Raw genomic sequence first — 23182 nt, 5'->3', positions numbered from 1 at the left:
ATGCAAGAATCAGTATTTGAGTGATGTGATAGGAATTGCGTGAAGTCACAGTGGAGGAGCATCTCCTCTTGACACTGAATACAAGGCTACAGTCTTAAGTACTTGGTTTTCCACCTTTATTCACACAAACTTACTTTGAAAATGTGTTTTTAGGGATTTTATCAATTGGAAGCCAAATTCACAGCTCTCCATTCAAACCACACTGACTAGGGCACAAATTATGATCTCTTAGAGCTTTTGTTGTCTCAGTCAAAAGTGAAGAAAACTTAGATGAAACAAAGCTTTCAGTAACTTGGCTTGAAACCCAGTTCTCATCATTCTTAGTGTGGGAGTAGGTATACTGTGCATGAGGAGTGCAGTAACTCAGCTTACTCTAAAGGAGCCACGTGATGATGGGCCACTTATAAAACATTGCATTAGCTTTGAAAGATTACTTCACAGCAGGAGTTTAAACAGGAACGTGCCAGAAATGTCCTTGTACCCAAATCAGCGAAATATGGAGTGCATATTTGGACCGCCAGATGAGTGGAAAGTGGGCTGGCCTGCCAAGCTCGAAGAGTGGTCATCAGCGATACACTAACGTAACTAGTTAAAACAAGCATTCTTCAGGGGCTAGAATTGGTTAACTACTTTATTAGTGACTTTATGATGAAGAGCCCACTCTCAGCAAGTTTCCAACAATACTAATTTGGAGGGGAAGGGGAAGCAATCAATATGCAAGAGAAGAGGGAATGCTGTTCTGAGGATCCTCAACAAACTGGAGAGGTTGGCTGAAAGAAATCGCGTGAAGTTTAACCAAAGCAAATGCACCATCCTGCACCTGAGACACAATCACCCCACACAACAGGCAGCTGGAGCCAACTAGATGGAAAGCAGCTTTACAGGACAGGGCCTGGGAACTGCTGTGCAACAGCAATTGAACAGGATTCGGCAATATGCCCTTGGGACAAAGGCGGCCAACTGTATACTGAGCTGTACTAAGGACATGGCCTTTCATAGTTACAGGCATGTAAAAGAGCTATCTTCTCACTGTGCCTCAGCTCTCACATCTCACAAAGTTGCAGTAGAGACTTTACCTGCGGAACCCAGTTCTTAACCTGCACTCCATCGCTGTGGATTCTTACAAGGCACCATGTCTCAGGTCACAAATCACATAGTTTGGGGATTATTCAGAGGGGAAGGATTCTTCACCTCTGTTCTGGGCTCAAGGCCGCATCTGAGCCCAACGTGGAGTTCCCTGGTACAAAACAGACTGACACACTGGAGCAAGCCCCGTGAGAGGCCACAGAGATGGACAGGGAGGTGGAGCACAAAATGTCTGAGAAACCAAGAGCAGAGCTCAGCCTTCCAGAGCATGGGGTGGGAAGGGAAGGCAGCAGTGGGCATGGGGTGGGGAGGCACTGCTACCATCTCCAGCTACCTGATAAGAAGGTATAGGGAAGACAAAGTCATACTCATCTCAGCATCATGCATGCAGAGAAACTCCAACTAGCACTTCTCCACTGTGAGGGTTAGTTTAAGACTGGAACAGGTTGCCCAGACACGTTGTATGTCCAGCTTACCTAGACAAAGTCCTGAGCAAACCATGGTACCTTACCCTGCTTTGAGCAGGGAGCTGGACTTCCAGATGCCCCTTCTAAACTGCACGAGTCTAAAATTCTAAATGGACCTCCTGCCAAGCAAGACAGTACCACTGCAGCAGGCACCTTTGACATTAATAAGCTGCCAGAGTCTGTTGATACAGACTTTGGGGGATGCTGCCACTGTGAAGCAAACACTACCATTTGTTAAAAGCTGTAAAGTGGTAGTTGGAAAGAGATCCTGCCACAAGTATTTCATAAGTTGCAGAAAATTTTAAACAAATTAAGAACTCTAAATTCACCTTTTCTGCATTGTCCCAGAGTATGCAAGCAGAAAAGTATGATGAGAAGCATCCAATACACACTACCCTGCTCTTCCACCCTTTTAGTTTTATAAATGAAGTTTTAGCCTGTTACATAGCAGCTGATGATTATTATAAACATAATTAGCAAAAAGTTATCTACAGACTCTCTTGAAGACTTCCAACTAAAAGTTCCACCTGGACATTTGCTAGCTAATGATACTAATCCACTAATGACAGAGCTCCTTAAGGGCATAAGTATGTGCCACCACAAAACAGATGAAGGAATGAAAACAGGACACTGGTGTTGAAATTTAAAAAAAAAAACAAAACAAAAACAAACCAACCCATACCTGCTCTCTCACACACATTTCTCTCTGTCACACACCGAAGTGTCAGACTATCGCTGCCCCTAGATGTCCCTTCATGGGAAGGTTCTAATACATTGCCCTATCAGCACAATGCACATAGCTTTGGGGGCTTAGCAAACAGAAAAAATATGACTGAAATTGTGAAACTACAGTGAGCAAATGTTTTGCTTTGCTTTCCATCTGACTCTTCAGCAGAAGTTAATAACTATTGGCATTATTTCTCACTAGACGTTGGAAGAGATGCAGCTTCTGTACCCTTACACCTACATAAGGAAACAACATAATTCAACTTACCCATCACATAAAGGACCAAAATCCACTTGATGCCTGATTTTTATGAGTGAAGAAACAGTTTGTTATGAGGCTTCAAGGTCCCAGAAAAAAAACCAATACTATTATGTATCATAAGTAGTTGTTCATCCATCCTTCCCCTGGAAATAGCCTTCTTTTCAGTTCACAATAGTCTCCTCCTTCAACATCAATCTGTATCCCTTGCCTCTGTTTTAAAGCTTTCCACCACAACTCAGCACTTACTGCTTAAGTAATTCAGAACAGCTGTGGGTAACAAAGGAGGGATCACCCTTCTTCTTAAACTTACATGTCTCAAAAACCCAGCTGAATAGTCATTTGGATCAGCCAAACTCCAACAGCTATGTTCAGTGTTACAATGCATCACCACTTTAACAAACACCATTTCCAAGAATATAAGGGGTTCATTTTTTTACAATTGAAACTGGTAGATTTTGCTCAATTACTTTCACAATGTATTTGTTTACCTTTTACTCAACTTGGTACATACAAATTTTGTACCCAAAGAGTGACATACAAACTGCAAGAATTAAGCAACGTTACCTTTAATACTAATGACTGTAGTTGTATTTTTTGTACATAGGTTGAAAGCTGTGTATAGCCTTTTGCATGATTTGAATCAGTAGAGAAATATAAATTTATTTATTTTTTTAATTGAAAATAAACTCATTTTACATTTTCCAGAAGTAATACCATCTGTATTGATCCTTGGAATCATTAAATGACTCATGGCTCGGCTACAAATTCCCATTTCCCTGAAGAAGAAACACCTCTAACAAGTGCCAGTTCCAGTGCTAGAGCTGCTGTGTTTTCTTGCCCTGTCTCTGTGATTACGATGAGTTACAGTGTTAATGTCAGTGCAGCTCTTCATCTGGGAGATGCTGTCCTCAGCCATATTTTAATAGGCACCACTAAGCACAGCTGTACTTTTGGTTTTGTCTACCAAGTACTTCAGAGATACAAATGACCAAATATCAATTCATTCCTTCTTCAGGTAGTTTATAGGTTCACTGCACTAGCTAAAACATCTATGAAGATGGGAAGAGAAAAAGCAAGCTGGAAATCGGTGCATTTGCTTTCTAATTTCTGCATGGTCACTTCTTAGATCTTGAATAATGCCCTTTCATAGTTACAGGCATGTAAAAGAACTATCTTCTCACTGTGCCTCAGCTCTCACATCTCACAAAGTTGCAGTAGAGACTTTACCTGCGGAACCCAGTTCTTAACCTGCACTCCATCGCTGTGGATTCTTATAAGGCACCATGTCTCAGGTCACAAATCAAATGCATTTACCTTTGTACAGTACATAAAAGGATGTTCTCCTGAATCTCCGTAAGATGAAACTTCATGTGGAAGTGATTTTAACAGGATCTTTAAAGGATAGCCTCTGCCTCCCTACGATACGGGTAGCTCTCCGCTTTCCCCCCCACCCTTACAACCAAGGTTTCACTTCTGAGCTTACAATACGGTTTGATTTAGCACCTTGTTAACATTTGTGATTAATGATGAGTTGTATCTCCACAGCACTGTATCCCTGATGAGGGATTCTCGGGGAAGGTTTCCTTGAAGGGGCGCTCGACAGTGATAAATGAGGGCAACATCCATGGGAACGTTCACACTGTTCCCGTAAGACTGTAGGACAGAGTGGACTGAAGTCTGAATCACCTTTCGGGGATCAACTATCATTTTCCGGGGATTGATTACATCTTTCCTGTCAGGCTCTCTGTGAACGTGCTGTAATATGTTAACACCTGGCACAGTATTCCAGGTTGAAATGTTGAACACGTCAGTAGATACAGTTTGTGGGAAGATATGGTTCTCAAAGAGGAAAACGCCGGTCCCTGGGTTTTGCTCCTGAAGATTATGCATCATTGTTTTCCAGTCTGGGTGCTTACGGGGAAGAATTATTTCATCAACATCATTAAGAACCACAAACTTGCTCTTCTGCATGTTACGGTATATACAGTCATTCAGAGCTGTGATTTGTCCATAGTAGCCAATATGTGTTCCATCTTGCATGAACTGCCATTTAGAAGAAACCCTGAGGTGTGAGTTTATTGGCCAGGGAATTACCTCTACGGTTCCTTCCTCCACGTAAAACTTCAAGACTTTCTCCATCAGATGGCTGCAGTTGTTCTTATAGATCACCACTTTCTGCACCCCAAGAATTTTGTACATTTCCACACTCTGTATAAACTGCAAGACATTGTTGTAATTTCCAAACATGGCAGAGATGCATACAGTGAAGTCAACTGAAAAGGTCTCAGCCTTGCGGTTTTTAATTTCAAACCTTGGCAGCTGGTCAATATTTCCATGTGGAAACTGATGAATCGATACATGTGTCGGATCACAGTTTTCAGGTTCCAAACAAACTATATCTGCTGCACCATAAGGGAATCCAAATCTATCCGAGTGAACATCAATTTTTGCTTTTGATACATATATCCTTCCATGGGGTTGACAGCAGAACCAGCAGTATAGTTCTTTTACATCTTCATGGTGAACAATCCCAATCACACGAGTGGCTTTGCTTTCTCTGTCATCAAAGTAGGGGGCTATAATAAAAGTTCTGTTATCTTTTAGTGCTGTTATTGTGCTACTGGTAATTTTCCCTCTGCATCTGCTACCTTCTTGAATTACTTTTGGCAGGTGAGAAAGTCTCTGTAGCCTAAGATAAGAAAGTGTGACCATTGAAGTTAGAGTAATAATGCATACAGCAGCAGCAAAGTAAGATTTTTTCCCACCACACAACATTCGGAATGTATCTAAATGTGGATGCAAATTCCTTTCTCCTTGCACTTTATGCCGCCGCATCTGCAGAAAAGAAAATATGTAGTATGAGATAATATTGACTATGATCATTGCTCAAGAATTTCACAAACAAGACAGGTGGCAAATTGGACTTAATCGCAGACCCAGCTACCGCACTTTTAGGAAAAATCAATTACAGAACACACCTTTAATGGGATGGACGGTACAGCATGTGGCAATCTGAATGCCTCTAGATGTCAGACGTGTGGACCGGTTTCTGTACATGGAGGGTTCTGTGAAAGAATCTGAGAGGTTTAGGTATAGGAGAACAAGGAGTCATTATTCATTATTTTCTCTAATCCAAATTTTAGAACATCCAATTAAATAATTAGGCAGTAATTTTTAAAGCAAAACAAAAGCATGGGTTTTTTTTCCCCCTACAGTGTACATGTAAATTAAGCACTAAACAATCCTCAACTGGACTTCTCACAGACAAGTTAGCAGCAGATACATATATTAAATGTATACAGAATTAATCAAGTTCATAAAAAACACGGTAACTGGGGATTACACATGATAGTCCAGATACAATCTCTAATGTACAAACTCCCTAACTTGAAGCTCACCACAGATAAGACTATATGTACAGACGAAGGTCAGTTTGTACAATTCAGCAGCAAACAGGTGAAATCCATGGGGGTATAAAACTTATTCTCAGTTATCAGCTCTACCCTACTCGGCACTGTACAAGACAGGCTTGCAGGGAAGGTCGCCTCGTATTATGTTTGCTAGAGGTCTGGGCCTCCTGCCACTGCATTAATGCTGGCTCAGCTCCCGGCAAGGTTTGGGGGGGTCAGATCTTCAAACTCTTGCTGCTGCAGGAACATCCCCGAGTACCTGGATGGCCCAAGGCTTTAGCAGCACTCGTGTGCTAGCAAGTGTTAATGCCTGACAGGGAGCTCGTGGCACTCGCAAGGAGTAATTTTTGCTAGTGGAGCTCAGATTAAAGTTTCCTCTACACATTCATCTTTAGGTATCCAGGTATCATCCATAAACAGAAAGGTGAGAGCAAGTGTTTTCAAAGGCCTGCTTGTACCACAGGGATTCGTGGAAGGAGTGCCCCAGATTAATCAAATTCATGTTAGATCAGAAAACTGGACTGGTAGAAGAGAGTATCACCGACTGCCAGCAAGAAGCGTGGGGTAAAATGCCCGGATGGAATAAACCGATTCTATTGCACCAGAGGAAGAAAATGTTTCTAGTAGGCATGTCATTGCTGCACAAAACCAGCTGCTGAGAAGAGAAATTAAACCATTAAAAGACCCAGATTTCTAGGTACATATAATTTATAGCTAAACCAGGTAGCAATGTCATAGGTGTAGCAAATATTGGGAGATTCTCATATTTCTTGTCTTTTCATTTACTGCTCAAGACTCTTAAGAAAATCACTGGCTTAAATACTTAGTAATCTAAGTATCTTCAGCGAGTATGCACATGCTAAATACCTAACAATATTTTTTTCCAAAGCATATTTGTCTACTCTAAAATAATAATGAAACTTAATACTTCATACTTTTTTTTTGCATTTCATACATTGTGTAAAGCTATTTTGAGAGCCTCTATCTTGATACTGTTTTGTGATGGAACAGAAAAGTAGCATTTTCAAAGAAAAGTAAGAAAGATACAAAACTAGAAAGCACCTAAATCCATAGTTTTGATCCGGGTATCATACTCAGCAGCTTCATAACTTTGGAAGTGCCTAAATTCACTGGCAACCTCACTGCTTGGCTTGCAAAATTCCCCTAGGGTCTGGTTTTCTGCTTAAACACAGTATTTTCCTATCAGTAAAATCTAGAAATCTAGCTTCTGAAATACAGCAATCTAGCTTCCTAATCTCAAGTGAGTTTAGGCAAAAAAAATAATTGCCCGCACCTTCAGAACAACGTCCAATATTTTTACAATTGCTCTTTCCTGAAAAAAGCAAAGTAAGGAGAACTACGGTCACAACATACCCCTTAAAACGCCCCATTTGCCAAGGCTGACACAATTTACAGCAGTTTTTCCTACCAAGAAATTGCTTTACAGACCAGAACAGTCCTAGGGCACCAGAAACCTCACATCACGGTGGGCACAAAGCGGAGCGGCAGCAGCCAGCAGTGCCGCCTCTCAGGGCTCCCCCCCCAAGTCCTTAAAATTTAGAGCAGAACTGCAAACACACGGTAAGAGCCTGCTACTGTCATACAACTTGCTGCTGGAGATTTGTCACTGAGAACAACTCAAATTTTTGACGCCTTTGGATTAAACCTTCTAAAATGTTAGACAGACAAAAAGTTTTCCCTAAGCATTCTTATTCCCTGCTTGTTAAATATTTTAGCATTCTTACAGCACAGAGTAGGTCACATTTAACATTTTTTTCCTCAGTCTTATCTATTTATGACTTAAAATATTGTTCAGTCTTATAGAATAAATAGTTTTTATTAAAGAAATATCAAAACATGTCAGCATTAAATAATACAATTAATTTATTGCCTGTTATTTCTTCTGCTTTTGCTAGCTATAAATAATGAACAATTAAAATAATATATCCTTTCAACTGCGTTTTGAACAGTGAACATCTGAAAGGAAAAAGTACCTTTTAAAGCAGATAGCTGAGTGAAGTTCTGTTCAGTCCTCCAGTTATTTTTTGCTAAGGTATAATCTACAAATTGTTTATTCTAAAACAGATAAAAACTTAAATATTTTTTAAGATAAATTGCAAGAATTGTTCAATACAGAACAATACTGAGGGGAAAAAAATGCTGGTACGATACCTAAGACACTTGCCGACACATTTTATTTCAGACGGTTGGTGTTCTTTAGTATCAGCAGCCACACCTACCAGAAAAACAAGTTTTCCTTCTCTTGAGCAAAGCATACAGTTGCCTCCCAAGAACTTAATTTAAATTACAAACTTGAGTGTGGAGTTGTTGAGGTAAATCAAACCTAGGTGCTCGGGTGATTTGTTTTTACGGCCACTTAAGTTTCCTTCTGGAAATGAATCCTTCATGTTGATATATCGACAATTCACAGGCATACTTAACAAAGAACTAGAAAAATATACTATATACCTGTATTTCTCAGGCAATCATTTTTCTAGTAACATGCTATAGGCCGAATTAAATTAGATAAATACAGATTCTGATGAGGAACTATGAGAGAGATCTGACACAAGAGCAGGTTCTAAAAGCAAAGAAAAAGAGTAAAATACAGAACTCAAGACACACCAGAACACAGAACCTTAAAGAAAAGAAATATGTAATTACTTGAGGAGTGAAATTCATGGGTTTCCCAATACATGACTCATGAGTTTTGATCCCCTGAAATTAATAGCACAGATATGTTGTCAGAAAATATGATATAAAATCAGATTAATTTTTATTTCCTCACTATAGAAAGTACTTGGCAAATTTTAACTTCAAAAATATGCTTCCAGCATATTTTAAAGAGTTTATTTTTTAATTACAATAATAACAACAATAATTCAATGGCTACTTTGCACCAGTTTGTTCTTTTACAGTGTTCCCCTTAATAGTAAGGAGCCTTTCCTCCTCCATATTGCATTTACGGACTCCTGATGTATCATCTCCCTGTCTTCATATTTGCTACTTTTTCACCAACTCACAAGAAACACTCTTCCTGAACCAGTTGCTTCCGTGCAGTTGGCCCACTTCCAAGTAATCTCTAGCACAGGAGACCAGAAATCTCTGTTCCTTGGCCATTTGTACACGACAGTGATGAGGCCTCATCACTGCTGGAAATTTTCTTAACATATGCTAGGACTGTATTTTTCGCAGATGCATCACACTGCACAGACACATCTGAGCTCGTCATCAGGCTCATACATCTACCCAGTCTTTCAGCCAAGCGCAGTTACACAATGTGTTTTCTTCTCCAGCAAGGTCGTAACGAAGAGCTCTTGTCTCAGAATCATGGAATCACTGAATGGGTTGGGTTGGGCAGGGCCTTTAAAGATCATCTAGTTCCAACTCCCCTGCTGTGGGCAGGGACATCTTTCACTAGATCAGGTTACTCAAATTAATCACATTTCTCCTTATGTCTTTTGTCATAGTCCTTCTAAAATCTACTCTAAAACCGTGTATGTGACCAAGTTTGCACTTGCACACTTGCATATACTTAAATCATCTTTTTTTTCCTCTTCCTAAACCAAGGAACCACTCATGCTTTCTTTTGCCACGTTGTACCATGTACCATTGTCATGACACATTAATTAAACACCCAGTACAGGTTCTTCGATAGCTTGTCTGTCATCTTAAAATTCTGAAATGGAAATTATTCAGTATCACCTTCCAACTGGAATGTTGTTTTTACCTTTGCTATACAACTTCTACTTTCAGACCTTCTTTTCCATCATCTTTCTTTAACCCTCCACAATTAGCATCATCCTTACTGAACAGCAGAAAAAAGTGCTAATTTAGTTCAGGAGCCATTCCCAGGTCATTATTAATCTCCCCCGCATGTTCTCTGTGTCGTGGCCTTCCCTTGTAACTTGTTTTCTTTTCATTCAGACAGCTGAAGACCTTTCACGCTGCTCATTTCAGTATCTTCACAATGTCTACATTGAGTTTAATTTTTGATAACTCTCAGCTTATTACTTTATATCCCGATCTGGGGTGAGGATAGGGAGCAATCTTCAAGAGGTGACTGCAAAGTTTCAGTCGCTAATATGCGGTATTAGATGCGTAGTATAGGAAAAATAAACAGCCTAATCCTTGGTTTATGCAGGGTCTAACTAAAAAGCCACCACTAACAAATAGCCTTATTAATTTATTGTTTTTGGAAAAAGTTACTTTCTATCCTCTGCTTTACGATTTTTGCCAAAAGTAACACCACAAACCACTGGTGCTTAAACGAAAACTAAAATTCCGAAGACTAACAATCATTTACCATCTTTATGTAGGTTGTCTGTTGCTCATCTTTTGATAGCTTATCTTTTTCAGAAAGACTCTCTGCAACACCAGACTCCTTCTTGTCTCATACGACCCAAAGTCAGAAGCATGTTGTTTGAAGGATTAAACTGCGGGCAGTATTATTCTACTATTTGTAAAATACTGCTTAAAAAAAATAAGCCGGCCATTTCTGTTCTAAATACAAAGAAGGTAAGCCAGACGAATACACAGTGTTGCCATATGCGTAATTTGTGCCATTAGAACTGACAAACCACACATTTCCCTGTACACTCATAAACTGCGCCATTACAATCTGCTGTATATCCCTAAGCCAAATTTCTCCTGTTGTAAACAATTAGACTTGACGTCCTTTGAAAAGAAATAGATCAGGCAAAATAAAGATTGCATGACAGCATTTGAAAGATTATTTCCACGTTTTGTCTTTCACACTGTGCTTGTTTTAGCTGGGACAGAGTTAATTTTCTTCACAGTAGCTTGCAGAGTGCTGTGTCTGGGATGTGTGACCAAAACAGCGTTTAAAGCACACTGCTGTTTTAGCTGTCACTGACCAGCGCTGAGATCACGCCAAGGCCGCCTGCCCTTCTCGTGCTGCTCTCCCCGTTCCAGGAGTAGGGCGGCACAAGAAGCTGGCAGGGACCGTAGCCGGGACCACTGTGCCGAACTGACCAAGGGGCTAGTCCAGACCATAGGACATCGTGCTCAGCAATTAAAGGTGGGGGAAGAAAGAGGGAGACATGCGGCATTATGGCATTTGTCTTCCCAAGTCACCGTCACACTTGATGAAGCCCTGCTTTCCCGGAAACGGCTAAAAAGCAAAACCAGCCCACTGATGGAAAGCGGGGAATACATTTCTTATTTGGCATCTGCAGCTTCATTTTATCTCTTAAATTGTCTTTATCTCAACCCATGAGTCTTCTCACTTTTGCCCTTCCGATGCTCTTTCCCATCTCACGGCGGGGGGGGAGCGAGCAAGCAGCTGTGTGGTGCTTAGCTGTCTACCAGGGTTAACCCACAACGCACGCTGAAACCACTCTTTTGAGGAGTTACGCACTCCTTCAGTCTAAAATTAAACTCCAGGCTTGGAGTGTATTCAGATGGAGAACTCAAAAAAATTTGGGTTGTACGATGAATATATACCTTTAACTTACCGTTAAGCGGTTAGCACCAGTACCGAAAAAAAAATGCTACTGCTGACCACCATCTTATTTGCTATTTCTTGAGTGGAAATAAAATCCCGAGCCTGCCGAGCCCGCTTCTGGAAGCGATGCCAGTTACCGGATCCTGAGCAGCAGCCGCAGCCCGACACCCTCCTCGCTCCCAGCAGCTTGACCAGCGACCACACCGGCAGCCCGCCTCTCTGCCTCCTCCGCCCCGCGGGTCCGCCTTTCCTGCCGCGGGGCGGGGGCGGGCAGCGCCGTTTCCGCCGCCGGAGCTCGGTGCGGGCAGGGCTACGAGCTTGGCCCGGCGCTACCGGAGCCCTCGCTTCCCCTCCCCGGCTCCCACTGCGGCACCGAGAGCAGCAGCCGCAGGACTACCCCCCGTGCCGGCCACGCCAGGCCCCGTACGGCCGCGGCCCGGGGAGAAGCAGGGACGCTCGATCCCGTCACCTGCCGCCCGGAAAGGTGGCGGCGGCTGCGGGCGGGAGAGCGAGCGGTGCGAGGAGACCCTGCGGGCCCCCGCCCGGGCCGTGCGTCCGGAAGGGCCCCCGCCGCTCCGGGTGGAGCCGTTCGCACACACCCACGCACCGCTCCCCCGGGGCTGGAGTCTCGGCGCACCGGGGCGTCCTGGTTCCGCCCTACGCGGCTCGCTGCGCAGGGCGGCGGCGGTCCGCGGGGTGGGGGGGGCTACCGGGCAGCGGCTCGCCCAGAGCACGGCCCCAGCAAGCCGTCCGGCCGACAGCGGGGGACAGCAAGCGGCGAGCCGCGCTCCCCAGGCCCGCCCGCGCCTCTGGCCGCTGCCCGCGAGTTGCCGTCGCAGGTTCCCCGGGGCAAGAGCGCGGGGCGGGGGGACGCGGCGGCCGGGACCGTGTCGCAGAGGGGCAGCGGGGCGCCGGTTCGGGGCCGCCGATCTGCCCCGGCGGGGCAGCGGAGCCGTTTGGGAAGCAGCGCCCGCCCAGCCGGTGACTGAGCCGCACCCCGGCGGCTCCGGGAGCGCCGTTTCGCCCCTGGTCCGCGGTGCCGCGCCCCGCACACGATGTCCCGGGGGTGAACGGCACAGCCCGGACAGCACAAGTGCAACGGAGAGACTGCAGCAGCGCCGTGCCTTGCTGGAGGAGGTCTCTGCACTCGACCCCAATGTTAAACTGTCGGTTTGTCTAACTAACTTCTGTAAAATGGAGAAACACAAGCAAGCCGTTATATTTTCAAAATGTAAATAAATTTTTTTGAAAAGGGAAAATTGATAATTACAGCATGATCAAATCCAGTCATTTACACCAGTACTTTTTAGAGCAGGCAACTGCTAGTTGAATCATTCCTGCAAAACGCAATGCTGACATTCGTATGCGTTCTACGGTGGGATTTTTTTCTAGTGGTGAAGGACATAAATAATAGATCTTTGTTCCTGTGAGTAACAGATGATCTTAAATACACAGTACATTTATTGTTGGGTAGAACATAGCATTAAATGCCTATTGCAACACCTCTAAATTTCATTACTGCACTTAAATTTGTAGCTTACCCAACACAGTTAACTTTCAGAGCCAAAGATGTATACTTTATCTCCAAAGGGATGTCTCTCTGATGTATCTTATGTCACACTAATTTCCTGCAAAGACATATAACAACAATGTCATCAGACTCTTCCCAACCATGTGCAAACACCTCTAGAAAATAGTGGACTGATGCCTCAATGACCCTTCTTAGATAAAATGATTTTTTTTTAATTTGAAAATCTCTTCCCTGGATACCTTGATTCAGTTCACAAATCAAATGCATTTACCTTTGTACAGTACATAAAGGGATGTTCTCCTAAATCTCCGTAAGATGAAACTTCATGTGGAAGTGATTTTAACAGGATCTTTAAAGGATAGCCTCTGCCTCCCTACGATACGGGTAGCTCTCCGCTTTCCCCCCCACCCTTACAACCAAGGTTTCACTTCTGAGCTTACAATACGGTTTGATTTAGCACCTTGTTAACATTTGTGATTAATGATGAGTTGTATCTCCACAGCATTGTATCCCTGATGAGGGATTCTCGGGGAAGGTTTCCTTGAAGGGGCGCTCGACAGTGATAAATGAGGGCAACATCCATGGGAACGTTCACACTGTTCCCGTAAGACTGTAGGACAGAGTGGACTGAAGTCTGAATCACCTTTCGGGGATCAACTATCATTTTCCGGGGATTGAAAACCTCTTTCCTGTCAGGCTCTCTGTGAACGTGCTGTAATATGTTAACACCTGGCACAGTATTCCAGGTTGAAATGTTGAACACGTCAGTAAATACGGTTTGTGGGAAGATATGGTTCTCAAAGAGGAAAACGCCGGTCCCTGGGTTTTGCTCCTGAAGATTATGCATCATTGTTTTCCAGTCTGGGTGCTTACGGGGAAGAATTATTTCATCAACGTCATTAAGAACCACAAACTTGCTCTTCTGCATGTTACGGTATATACAGTCATTCAGAGCTGTGATTTGTCCATAGTAGCCAATGTCTTTTGCATCCATAGAAAAGTGCCATTTAGAAGAAACCCTGAGGTGTGAGTTTATTGGCCAGGGAATTACCTCTACGGTTCCTTCCTCCACGTAAAACTTCAAGACTTTCTCCATCAGATGGCTGCAGTTGTTCTTATAGATCACCACTTTCTGCGCCCCAAGAATTTTGTACATTTCCACACTCTGTATAAACTGCAAGACGTTGTTGTAATTTCCAAACATGGCAGAGATGCATACAGTGAAGTCAACTGAAAAGGTCTCAGCCTTGCGGTTTTTAATTTCAAACCTTGGCAGCTGGTCAATATTTCCATGTGGAAACTGATGAATCGATACATGTGTCGGATCACAGTTTTCAGGTTCCAAACAAACTATATCTGCTGCACCATAAGGGAATCCAAATCTATCTGAGTGAACATCAATTTTTGCTTTTGATACATATATCTTTCCATGGGGTTGACAGCAGAACCAGCAGTGTAGTTCTTTTACGTCTTCATGGTGAACAATCCCAATCACACGAGTGGCTTTGCTTTCTCTGTCATCAAAGTAGGGGGCTATAATAAAAGTTCTGTTATCTTTTAGTGCTGTTATTGCACTTTGAGCAGGTTTTCCCCTACAAAGCTGACCTGCTGGACTGGCAGTTGTTGCCTGGGGGAAGATTTTTCTAGTTATCTTATTCTGTAGCTGAGGATCTTTCCAGGAGAAGAATAAAATGCTTGCAAGAATAAGAATGCATACAACACCACAAATATTTTTTTTTCCACAGTGTATCATTGCTGAATTTCACAATTTGGAACTTAACAGACCTTTATACTCAGTCTTCTATTCACTTTCTCTAAAACAAAACAAACACACAGAAAAGCACACTTTCAGTGATTTGCCAAAAAGATGCAATGCTTTGTATTGAATTCTCTTAAACACAATAGTTATTGTTTTGATACTTCAAACTTTAGTATGAAGACCTAACTTTTCATACATATTTGGAAAAAAATTGAGAGATTTTCTTACACCTCCTCATTCCAGACTTTATTATATTTTACTCTACAATTGGGCCCAGTGCAACAGTTTCAGCTGGTTTGGTACACAGTAATGGTAATACAGTGTCATTTGAATCACTTTGAGGCCTGGAAGAAATTTCTGTTAGTGAAAACCCACATTCTTTATCTTTTGGTATTCTGAGAAGCTGGTAAAACTATAGAGTTATCCTTTCCCCTCTTCTTCCAAAAAAAGCTGCTGTGATGAGAAATTCAAACTGCATTCTTTTGTATTGGGTAGGAGCAATCCTGTCACAGTCTCCCAGTGTCCTGATTCCCAAGTGACAAAGAAAATGTTTTCAGAGCCTACTGTGTTCTCAGAGCCTAGTAGGATCCTCTGGTATTCAACATTATCTAGGAAAAGATGTTTGGAAAGAATGACCTTTTCACTTGTCCAGGTGTCTGAGATGATTACCTTAAATGTAAATTGCTTTTGCCACTAAAGATGCCAAGTCTCTAAACTGGCAGTTGATTTCAGGAGGACTTTGTGTGAATATTGTGACCCTTCATTGGGACCACAGTGTGAACTCTGAACTCTTCAACCGTGCCATGGAAACTTCAGGTTCTCCAAGATATGACCAAATCAGACTACAAAATGAAGATTTTCAGTATACAATCACGGCTTGATATTTACATGTGCTTAAACCATCAAGCAGATGGAAGGCAAATTAAAGCTAAACCATACTAAACCAAACCTTGCTTTATTCTGTGAGAGGCCATGAGGGCACACATGCGGCACACCACAACAACACATCAGAACAATTAACCATTGTCTGTACCATTTGTAGGTATTCTGTCCTCTTCTGTATACATTCAATCTCAGCTGAATAACAACACTTTCTAATTATGCACAAAATTGCCGCTTTAATTACAGCTTTACTCTGACTTCTGAGTACTAGGTTTGAAGAACATGATGAAGGCACTGCTGCCTGATGTAATTTGCAAATCCAAGATGTTGCTCAACTGTTCTTTTTTTTTCCTTCAAAAAATGTAGGAAATTACTTTGAAGGAAGTATAAAGACCCATTCTCTAAAGTTAAAATCTTCGTGTTGCTCTGCAAATTGTCATGTAAGCTGTGCATCTTCCCCTTTCGTGCAAGTATTGGCATTCACCAATTTTAAGATTGCACTGCATGTGCAGAATAATTTTTTTAATATGCTCACAAAGTTACTCTGTTCTGCAGAAGATGCCTCCTCATCTGCTTTAACTACTTCTTATATTGCCTCCTCAGTTAACCAGTAAAATTCAAATATTCGTTTTGTCATTAGTTCACTAGAAGCTAAGCGGGACCTTGCAAGTGCTATTTGCATAGAAAAGATGAAGATATATAGAAAAGTAGGGCTGCATCATCAGTTATCAGCTTGCACCAAAGTTCTTCAAATACTTATTGGTATTCCTATTTTTGGATTGGAAACCATTTACAATTACTAACATGCTGTCTATTAGAAAACTAAGAGAAAGAATATTTTAGAGTGAAGTGGGGTTTTTTCATAAGAATATTAATTGGAAGTGAGATTGAAAAATGTGTACAGAAAACTTTAGGGGGAAAAAAAACACAAAAGAAAAAGAAGCCAACAACAACATGGAAAAATAGTAATTTCAAGTTCTAGTTCTTGTTTTTTATCCACAAGTGCTTTTAATTTTCCTTTTTTTTTTTTCTCTCTCTCTCCATTTTGGAGGTGGGATTGAGCCGTCAGTGTTCTCTTGGAAGAAATCAACAGAATTCTTTGCAGAGATGGGAGTAGGTCTGAAGACTGAGGCATGTAACAAGGACAGAGGACAGCAATTTCAATGCATTTCAAAAGTAGAGTAGTTTATCAGCAGCATCTCGGCTATTGTCAGAGCAATAATTTCTGACCAGAAATAGCCATTGTCATTCTGAAAAAGGATTATACACATGGAGTTATTAAGAGATACTTATTGTGCTACTTTGTACTGTCCTTTCTTCAAATGACCGTATGTTGACAAAGCCTCACTTCATGTAAGATGACATTGTAATGTTGAGCAGAAGACGACTGTTTCACTGTGTCTGATATCACTACGGTCTCTTGTTACTGAAGAAAATATTTTTTGTGCTCTGAAACTGAAAAACATCCCTCCTCTTTAAGAGAGGGGTTTAAAATATGTTAGTAACTCTGGACCTTCGCTGCCTGTTTAGGTTAATATGACTTGCAGTACAGACTAGAAACCGGAAGATGTTTTTCTGTAAGGTATATCAACAAAGTTCAAGAAACTTATTCACACAAAACAATAAGAACCTTATTTTTAATAACTCTTTTAGTGAAGCTTTATAAAACACTGTCACCCATTTTACCTGGAATAGCTAGACAACACCTCAGCATTTTTCAGCTACGTAAAGAGAAAATAATGGAGTCCATGTTTGTTGTGTCTTGTTATCTTGCCAGAATCTGCAAAACCATGCCCTCCTAAACCTAAGAGGAACCAAACGATAGCATATTTACTCACAGTTTCAAGCCTCTTTGTCTAGCACTTCGTGCTTTCCAATGTTCCAATTCTGCCTTATGCTCCCACTGAAATGAGAGACCTTGCAATCTTGCTTTTTCCCCAACATCTGCTTCCTCTACAATTATACTGGTACTTTAACCATCTGTGGGAAATCCCGTGACTTCATAAGCTTCCTGTACGGTAAGAGTTTACTTTACTTTCTGTTCTGTTATTTTTCTCAAACAACTGTGACTTAATTGAATCACACATTCGTCAATAGAAGTTATACCATCTCAGCCTCTCAACAGTCATATTTGTTAAATGGGTGAACGATAGATGATAATTTTCCTGTATTTATGGTGTCTGTGTGTATGTTCTTGGAAATTTATCTACATCAGGATTTAAATACTTGCCATTAGATCACCTGTAACCTAACGTGTTTCAACGGTCTAATCTTAAATAGCCCCTTGTGTTTTTCAGAGCTTTCCAGTAAGCTTAGTCCTCTGTTAAGATTCTCTCTTTCACTTTATAATGACACAAAATCAACACAGCAATTGTGTGCACAGTTGTGAAATCAGAAAATAAAACTTAGTATTTAATCACATCAACCTTTAGTCTACCATGGCAAGTGTCTGAAACAGCAGGTCTATACAACTTGAGTCAACACTTGATTGGCCATTGGGGCTGTATAATACCTAACGTAAACACGAACTTAGATGGGAGGAGTAAACTGGGTGGGGAGACATGCAAAACAATTGAACCATTTTTTTGGGGGGCAAACTGGATGTGCCTGTTTTATTAGCTATTTAGAGAGAAAAACTTGCTCTTTCTCTTAATAGGACTGTGGTGCCTGCAATTTTTATTTTAAATAACTTTTATTTCTATGGAAAGACACACATCTTCAGCTGTCATAGAGGGAAAAAGGGAAGTTGTAAAGGTGGCTTGATTACAGCTGAAGTATTTTGAAAGGGAAATTCAAATGGTAACTACTCAGCAATGGTAATTTGTGACTAAGGAACGATCTGGCATGGAGGGCAAGGCAGCAAATGGGTTAAGCTGTCTGGCAGCAGAAACAGAATGACTCCATGTAAGGAAGAACAGCTCCCTTACTGGTAAGAAATGCAGCAGCAACCGCGGTGTAATTATCGATGGAGGACAGAGCGGGTAAGAGCACTTAGGAGCCACCTTTGCCCAGCAGAGATGGCACAGGAGGATGGACTCAATGCTGGGCTGAGGAGTCCATGCCAACGCTCAGAGGATCGGTGCTCATGCAAGTGTTCATAGGGAGTTGTCACATCTTTGCAGACTCCCTGTAGAACTGCTTATGGTGGTGGGACTCTGTCCAATGCACTGCTCATTAAATTTCTCTATAATTAACTACAAACGTGTGCTTAATTCACCTGAAGGGGAACAATAAAATATCCCCAACAATTTTTACTGTTATTTATGTTTGTTTGTATCTCTACCATCATGTGTCAGCGCAGTCATGGGAAAAATAAATAAATAAATATCAACAGAAGAAATATGCAGTTTTCACCTACTTCAGAAGTTCTTCCAACGTTGTCTAGGAGTAAAACAACCAGAAAGAACTGTCCACCACTGCTCGTGTGTGAAGTGAGGCTGCTTCTGTTACCTGGTTTTGCCTTTTAGGTAACAAGTCTCCATGCAACGGTAATGTTAAAAAAAAAGTGTATAAAGATTTGTCAAGTAAAACAACATAACAACAACTAAACTAGCCTCAGGAATTCATCGGTAACTTTGATACTAAGCAAAACAGTTAATTACACAACTAATATCCATTTCCTTTACCACATGTTGACTTAGCTCAGCTCAGTATTAGAAATTTTGATCCTCTTTAACAGCACACTTTGTCAGCTGAACCACTAGGCCAACATTTTCAAACGTGTATGTTGTTAAATTTCCTTGACTTCTAAAAATATCATGATTATTTATCAAGTCCTTACTTGAGTTACTTCCTAAAGGAGTCTGAAATTATTCTTGCCTTTCACTTCAAAAGAAGCCAGCTGGGGGGCAAGGGAAAGGAGGGGAGGAAGTAACAAGCACATAAGCTTTTCTGATTTGCTTATCTCTTCTCATTAACATGCCTTGTATCGATGTGAACTGTAACACGGAAAAGGCACTGCCAGTTGACTTTTCTCACAAAGCAGTTTTAAAGCTCTGACCTGGATCATACCTTTCATTATAAAAGCTTTTAAAAGGTTGAAGAACGTTGCTGGTAACTATTCTATTTGAATGCTATTGTTATAACTGCAGGTATAGAAAGTGGCATGTCATTACTTGCCTATTTAGTGCTTCCGAGAAAGAAGCCTGTACAGTAGCTGCAGTACATGCTACCCAATACTCAGTAGGGCTGAGGCTGTCATTCTGGTCCCAAAGATTGTTCAGGTGCTTGATGTACAGACTGGGATAGGACAGTTTTAAGTGGTTAGCCTGTGTAAGTCTGGGCATGTGAGTTGATGGAACCAAATTGCTAATTCCTGGAAAAAGTGGTGAACTTGAAGTATTTTGTTTGCAATAAAATCCTCCCTGTATTCAGCTGCTTATAACTGCTCAGCAGCATAAGCAATACATGTCACTAAGAAACTACCACGATCTGTGAATTTCTCATTTACAGAAAACAGTTTTCAAAACCACAACAATAAATAACGTTTTTTGGGGGTTATTGTTAAAAGTATAGGTTAGAAGAGCTTTAGGTAAGGTTTTAAATTTATTTTTGCTTGTTTGTTTTTTGTTTTTTTTAAAGGTTTAGAGTGACTAGTACTACAGCTATCTAATATTAATTACAATCTTCAGCAGACTAATGTCAAGAGGGACACCGCCCTAGAAGCACTACAGTCGTCTTGGTTCTTTCTTTCTTCCTGAGTAGATTCAGGTTGTTAGGAAGGGCGGCAGTGTACACCCAGTCCCTTCTAGAGAACTTTCAGGCAAACACTGTAGCCACTTGACTGGAAATCTTAAAATCTCAACAAGTCTCTTGGGTTTAGTGTGAGAGCTAGAAAATTCTACACTAAGACAATTTTAACTAGCTGTATGTGGCTTTTTGTGCACAAGAAAGATTCATGTTAAACAGAATTTTACCAGTTAACCTTGGCTGCCAACTGTGTTTTCGTAATAATCAGGTTTTAGTAATTTCCCTACACTAATAATTTGCATATCCATAATTCAAAAGGAAATTAAATACTTGGCACCATCTTATCCATTCTGTTGTATTTTATACCATCTTGCACTTCTTGTGTGTTTTATTTAATTGTACTAAAAGTTCTTTAGGTAATAACAACTTTATAACACTAGTGACACATTCTTTGGTGACTGCAACCAATATATAAGAACTAGAAAGCAAACCTTGGCAGAAACAGAAGTAAAATTAGATTATACTTTTATTGTACAAAATTATCAAGATGAATGAAGTAACACAGCTGGGCAGCAGCTTCATTCTCATTTTTTTCCTCTTGTATTCTTTTTGCCTTTTATTTAAACAAAAATAGTATGATTTTTCTTGCTAAAGAACCTGTTTCAGATAGTTAAGCAGCCTCTTACCACCATTCTGTCATTGTTTTGTCTTCCTGTACGTAACAACAGCTCACTCTTTCCTCATCCTATCTCCCCACATATCTGTTCTTGCCAAATCCTCCTATGCCACTGTGCAGTTTTAGAAATGTTTAGTATTTTTGCTAGGGGGAAACACACATTTCTGCTTCCCTCCTCTTTTTTTTTTTTCTTCCCCTTCAGAAGAGGCATAAACTGGGCCTAGAATTCAGAGCACCTGTGGGTGCCTCCATTTCTCAGCATAGAGACAAGCACACAGAATGTGTCGGAGAGGGCTGGCGGCTCTGCAAGTGACAAGCAGCTGAGACCTGAGGGGAACGATCAGCTGGTGGGGTAGGGGCCTCAGCAGCCAGGGCCCAGTCCCTCGGTACCTGAGCGAGGCGAGCAGGGCTGGCCATGGCCGGGTTCAGCCCTCCACCCAGACCAGCCGGCAAGTCTATGGGATGAGACAGGTGCCAAGCTGGGAAGCCGACCCACAGGTTAGGTCAGGTCCAGTGGCTGCTGGCAGGTCCCTGGGGACAAGGCAGGACCAAAGCGAAGCCAGTCTGCCAGTCAGGGGCTGGACCCACAGGGTCTGTGGGGGACAGGCCTGAGCCCCCTGCGGCACAGCTCAGACAGGGGCTGAGGGCCCAGAGCTGGGCTTAAATGGGCTCCTGGGCCCATGGGTAGCGGTGTGGGGCCTGGGTGGGGCTGGTCAGGGTACTAACTACCCACAGGACCCTGGCAGGATGCTTTAAACCAGCAATGTCCTTTTTAACTGAGGTACAAGAATTCAACATATATGGTCATCGTATAGGCCAGTTACTTAAAAAAAACCAAAATGGCTTACCAGTACCTGAAGGGGGACTACAAGAAAGATGGTGAGGGACTGTTTATCAGGGAGTGTAGTGACAGGACAAGGGGTAATGGGTTCATGCTGAAGGAGGGTCGATTTAGATTGGATATTAGAAAGAAATTCTTTACTGTTAGAGTGGTGAGGTACTGGAACAGGTTGCCCAGAGAGGCTGTGGAGCCCCCATCCCTGGTTTAAGACCAGGCTGGATGAGGCTTTGGGCAACGTGATCTAGTGGAGGGTATCCCTGCCCACAGCAGGGGGGTTGGAACTAGATGATCTTTGAGGTCCCTTCCAACCCAAACCATGCTATGATTCTATGATACTATGAAAACAAATCAAACCACAAAAATCACCAAACCAACATTGTGATAAAAAAAAAAGTTAGAAAAAAAGTCTTTTACCTTTAAGACTTCACATTTACTTTCATAGAACTGTACCACAACACCAGAGCTGCATCAATTTGCCCTGGGCACTGTGGATTTTCCTGGAGTCCTCTTTCTCCTTTTCTAAAGAAACTGTGTCACCTCATAAGTGGAGGTGACTCCAAACTTCTATATTTACCTTTGACTTCCAGTTCCTTCAGTGAAATGTCCATTCTAGGAGGTGTCTTCTCCTGGCCCCTGTCGTGATGTCAGGAGATTAAAAGAGTGGGAGTCAGCAAGAGGCGTGCCTCTCAGTCCAATCCTTTGTGACTTCGTGTAAATAACCAGCAGAAAGAACCAAGCCATTTTCACTTGGACTTTGTACTGATATGTCCCTCTTTCCTGGCACGGCTTTCCTGTGCTACATTAATTGTAGATTAACTAGAGAAGGAGGAATGTTTGAACTCGTTAAAAAATATTCTGAAATACACTGACATGTTTCCAGTGTTTCTGTGGAAATGGAAAGTTCACTGACCATTTCTGTTTATTTTGCCTAGTAAAAGGTAAGAGAGAAATAATGAAGTTCAGAGACGGGTAAGAAGAGAGACTAAAGGATTCACTTAAAGAAACAAAGGAATCACTTGGCCCATTTACCTTAAAGCATAGCCAAAGAAATTAGCTCATAAGAAACATTTACAAAATAACCGGAGAAGAAAAATAAAAAAAGCCCCCAATCACCACCACCTTCCCCCACCCCATCCTTAAGGCCCCTTCTTCTCTCATTCCCCCTTTTCTCAGTTAAAAAATTCAGCAAATTTAGAAAAGTTTTAAACTCAGACATAATCATCACTTGGCAATCTCTTCAGGGGTGATGGAGCCCTATGCCCCTCACAGCGTGTGCCAAGATTAGCAGATGGGCGTAAGCCCAAGTGTGAATTGTGTTCACTGTCTGTGTGTGCCCCCCATCTCCTCTCCATTTCCATAAATATATACAGGGGAAAACCCCCCAAA

At 41.8% G+C, this 23182-nt stretch overlaps 2 protein-coding genes across 8 annotated transcripts; both read right to left on the bottom strand.

The window, feature by feature from the left end:
• Positions 1-3086: 3086 nt before the first annotated feature.
• On the bottom strand, positions 3087-12064 carry LOC104635424 (uncharacterized). 4 transcript variants are annotated; one of them, XM_075772115.1, is made up of 3 exons: positions 11429-12064; positions 5520-5606; positions 3087-5376 (listed from the first exon to the last, which is right to left on the bottom strand). In XM_075772115.1, exon 3 carries the CDS (start codon positions 5374-5376, stop codon positions 4021-4023), a length of 1356 nt encoding a protein of 451 aa, XP_075628230.1. In that variant the 5' UTR covers positions 5520-5606; positions 11429-12064; the 3' UTR covers positions 3087-4020. The 4 variants fall into 4 exon arrangements, with proteins under 4 accessions (XP_075628230.1, XP_075628232.1, XP_075628233.1 ...); XM_075772117.1 differs by having other exon boundaries at positions 5520-5618; positions 11429-12015; XM_075772118.1 differs by lacking the exon at positions 11429-12064 and adding an exon at positions 7946-8830.
• A 573-nt stretch (positions 12065-12637) lies between these two features.
• LOC104640347 (beta-1,4-galactosyltransferase galt-1-like) lies at positions 12638-22504 on the bottom strand. 4 transcript variants are annotated; one of them, XM_075772123.1, is made up of 3 exons: positions 22371-22504; positions 13410-14763; positions 12638-13046 (listed from the first exon to the last, which is right to left on the bottom strand). In XM_075772123.1, the coding sequence occupies exons 2-3, from the start codon at positions 14700-14702 to the stop codon at positions 13029-13031; spliced, it is 1311 nt and encodes a 436-aa protein (XP_075628238.1). In that variant the 5' UTR covers positions 14703-14763; positions 22371-22504; the 3' UTR covers positions 12638-13028. The 4 variants fall into 4 exon arrangements, with proteins under 4 accessions (XP_075628238.1, XP_075628237.1, XP_075628235.1 ...); XM_075772122.1 differs by lacking the exon at positions 22371-22504 and adding an exon at positions 17429-17561; XM_075772120.1 differs by having other exon boundaries at positions 12638-14763.
• Between the last annotated feature and the right edge of the window lie 678 nt (positions 22505-23182).

This window comes from Balearica regulorum, chromosome 20 (genome assembly GCF_011004875.1).
Source record: "Balearica regulorum gibbericeps isolate bBalReg1 chromosome 20, bBalReg1.pri, whole genome shotgun sequence".
Classification (NCBI taxonomy): domain Eukaryota; kingdom Metazoa; phylum Chordata; class Aves; order Gruiformes; family Gruidae; genus Balearica; species Balearica regulorum.
The sequence above is the reverse complement of the archived record's forward strand: the minus strand, read 5'-3'. Positions and strand labels throughout refer to the sequence as shown.

Bases quoted from the DNA above. Each gene is read 5' to 3' on its own strand.
- LOC104640347 (XM_075772120.1), bottom strand. From the start codon at position 14,702: ATGATACACTGTGGAAAAAAAAATATTTGTGGTGTTGTATGCATTCTT.
- LOC104635424 (XM_075772115.1), bottom strand. From the start codon at position 5,376: ATGCGGCGGCATAAAGTGCAAGGAGAAAGGAATTTGCATCCACATTTA.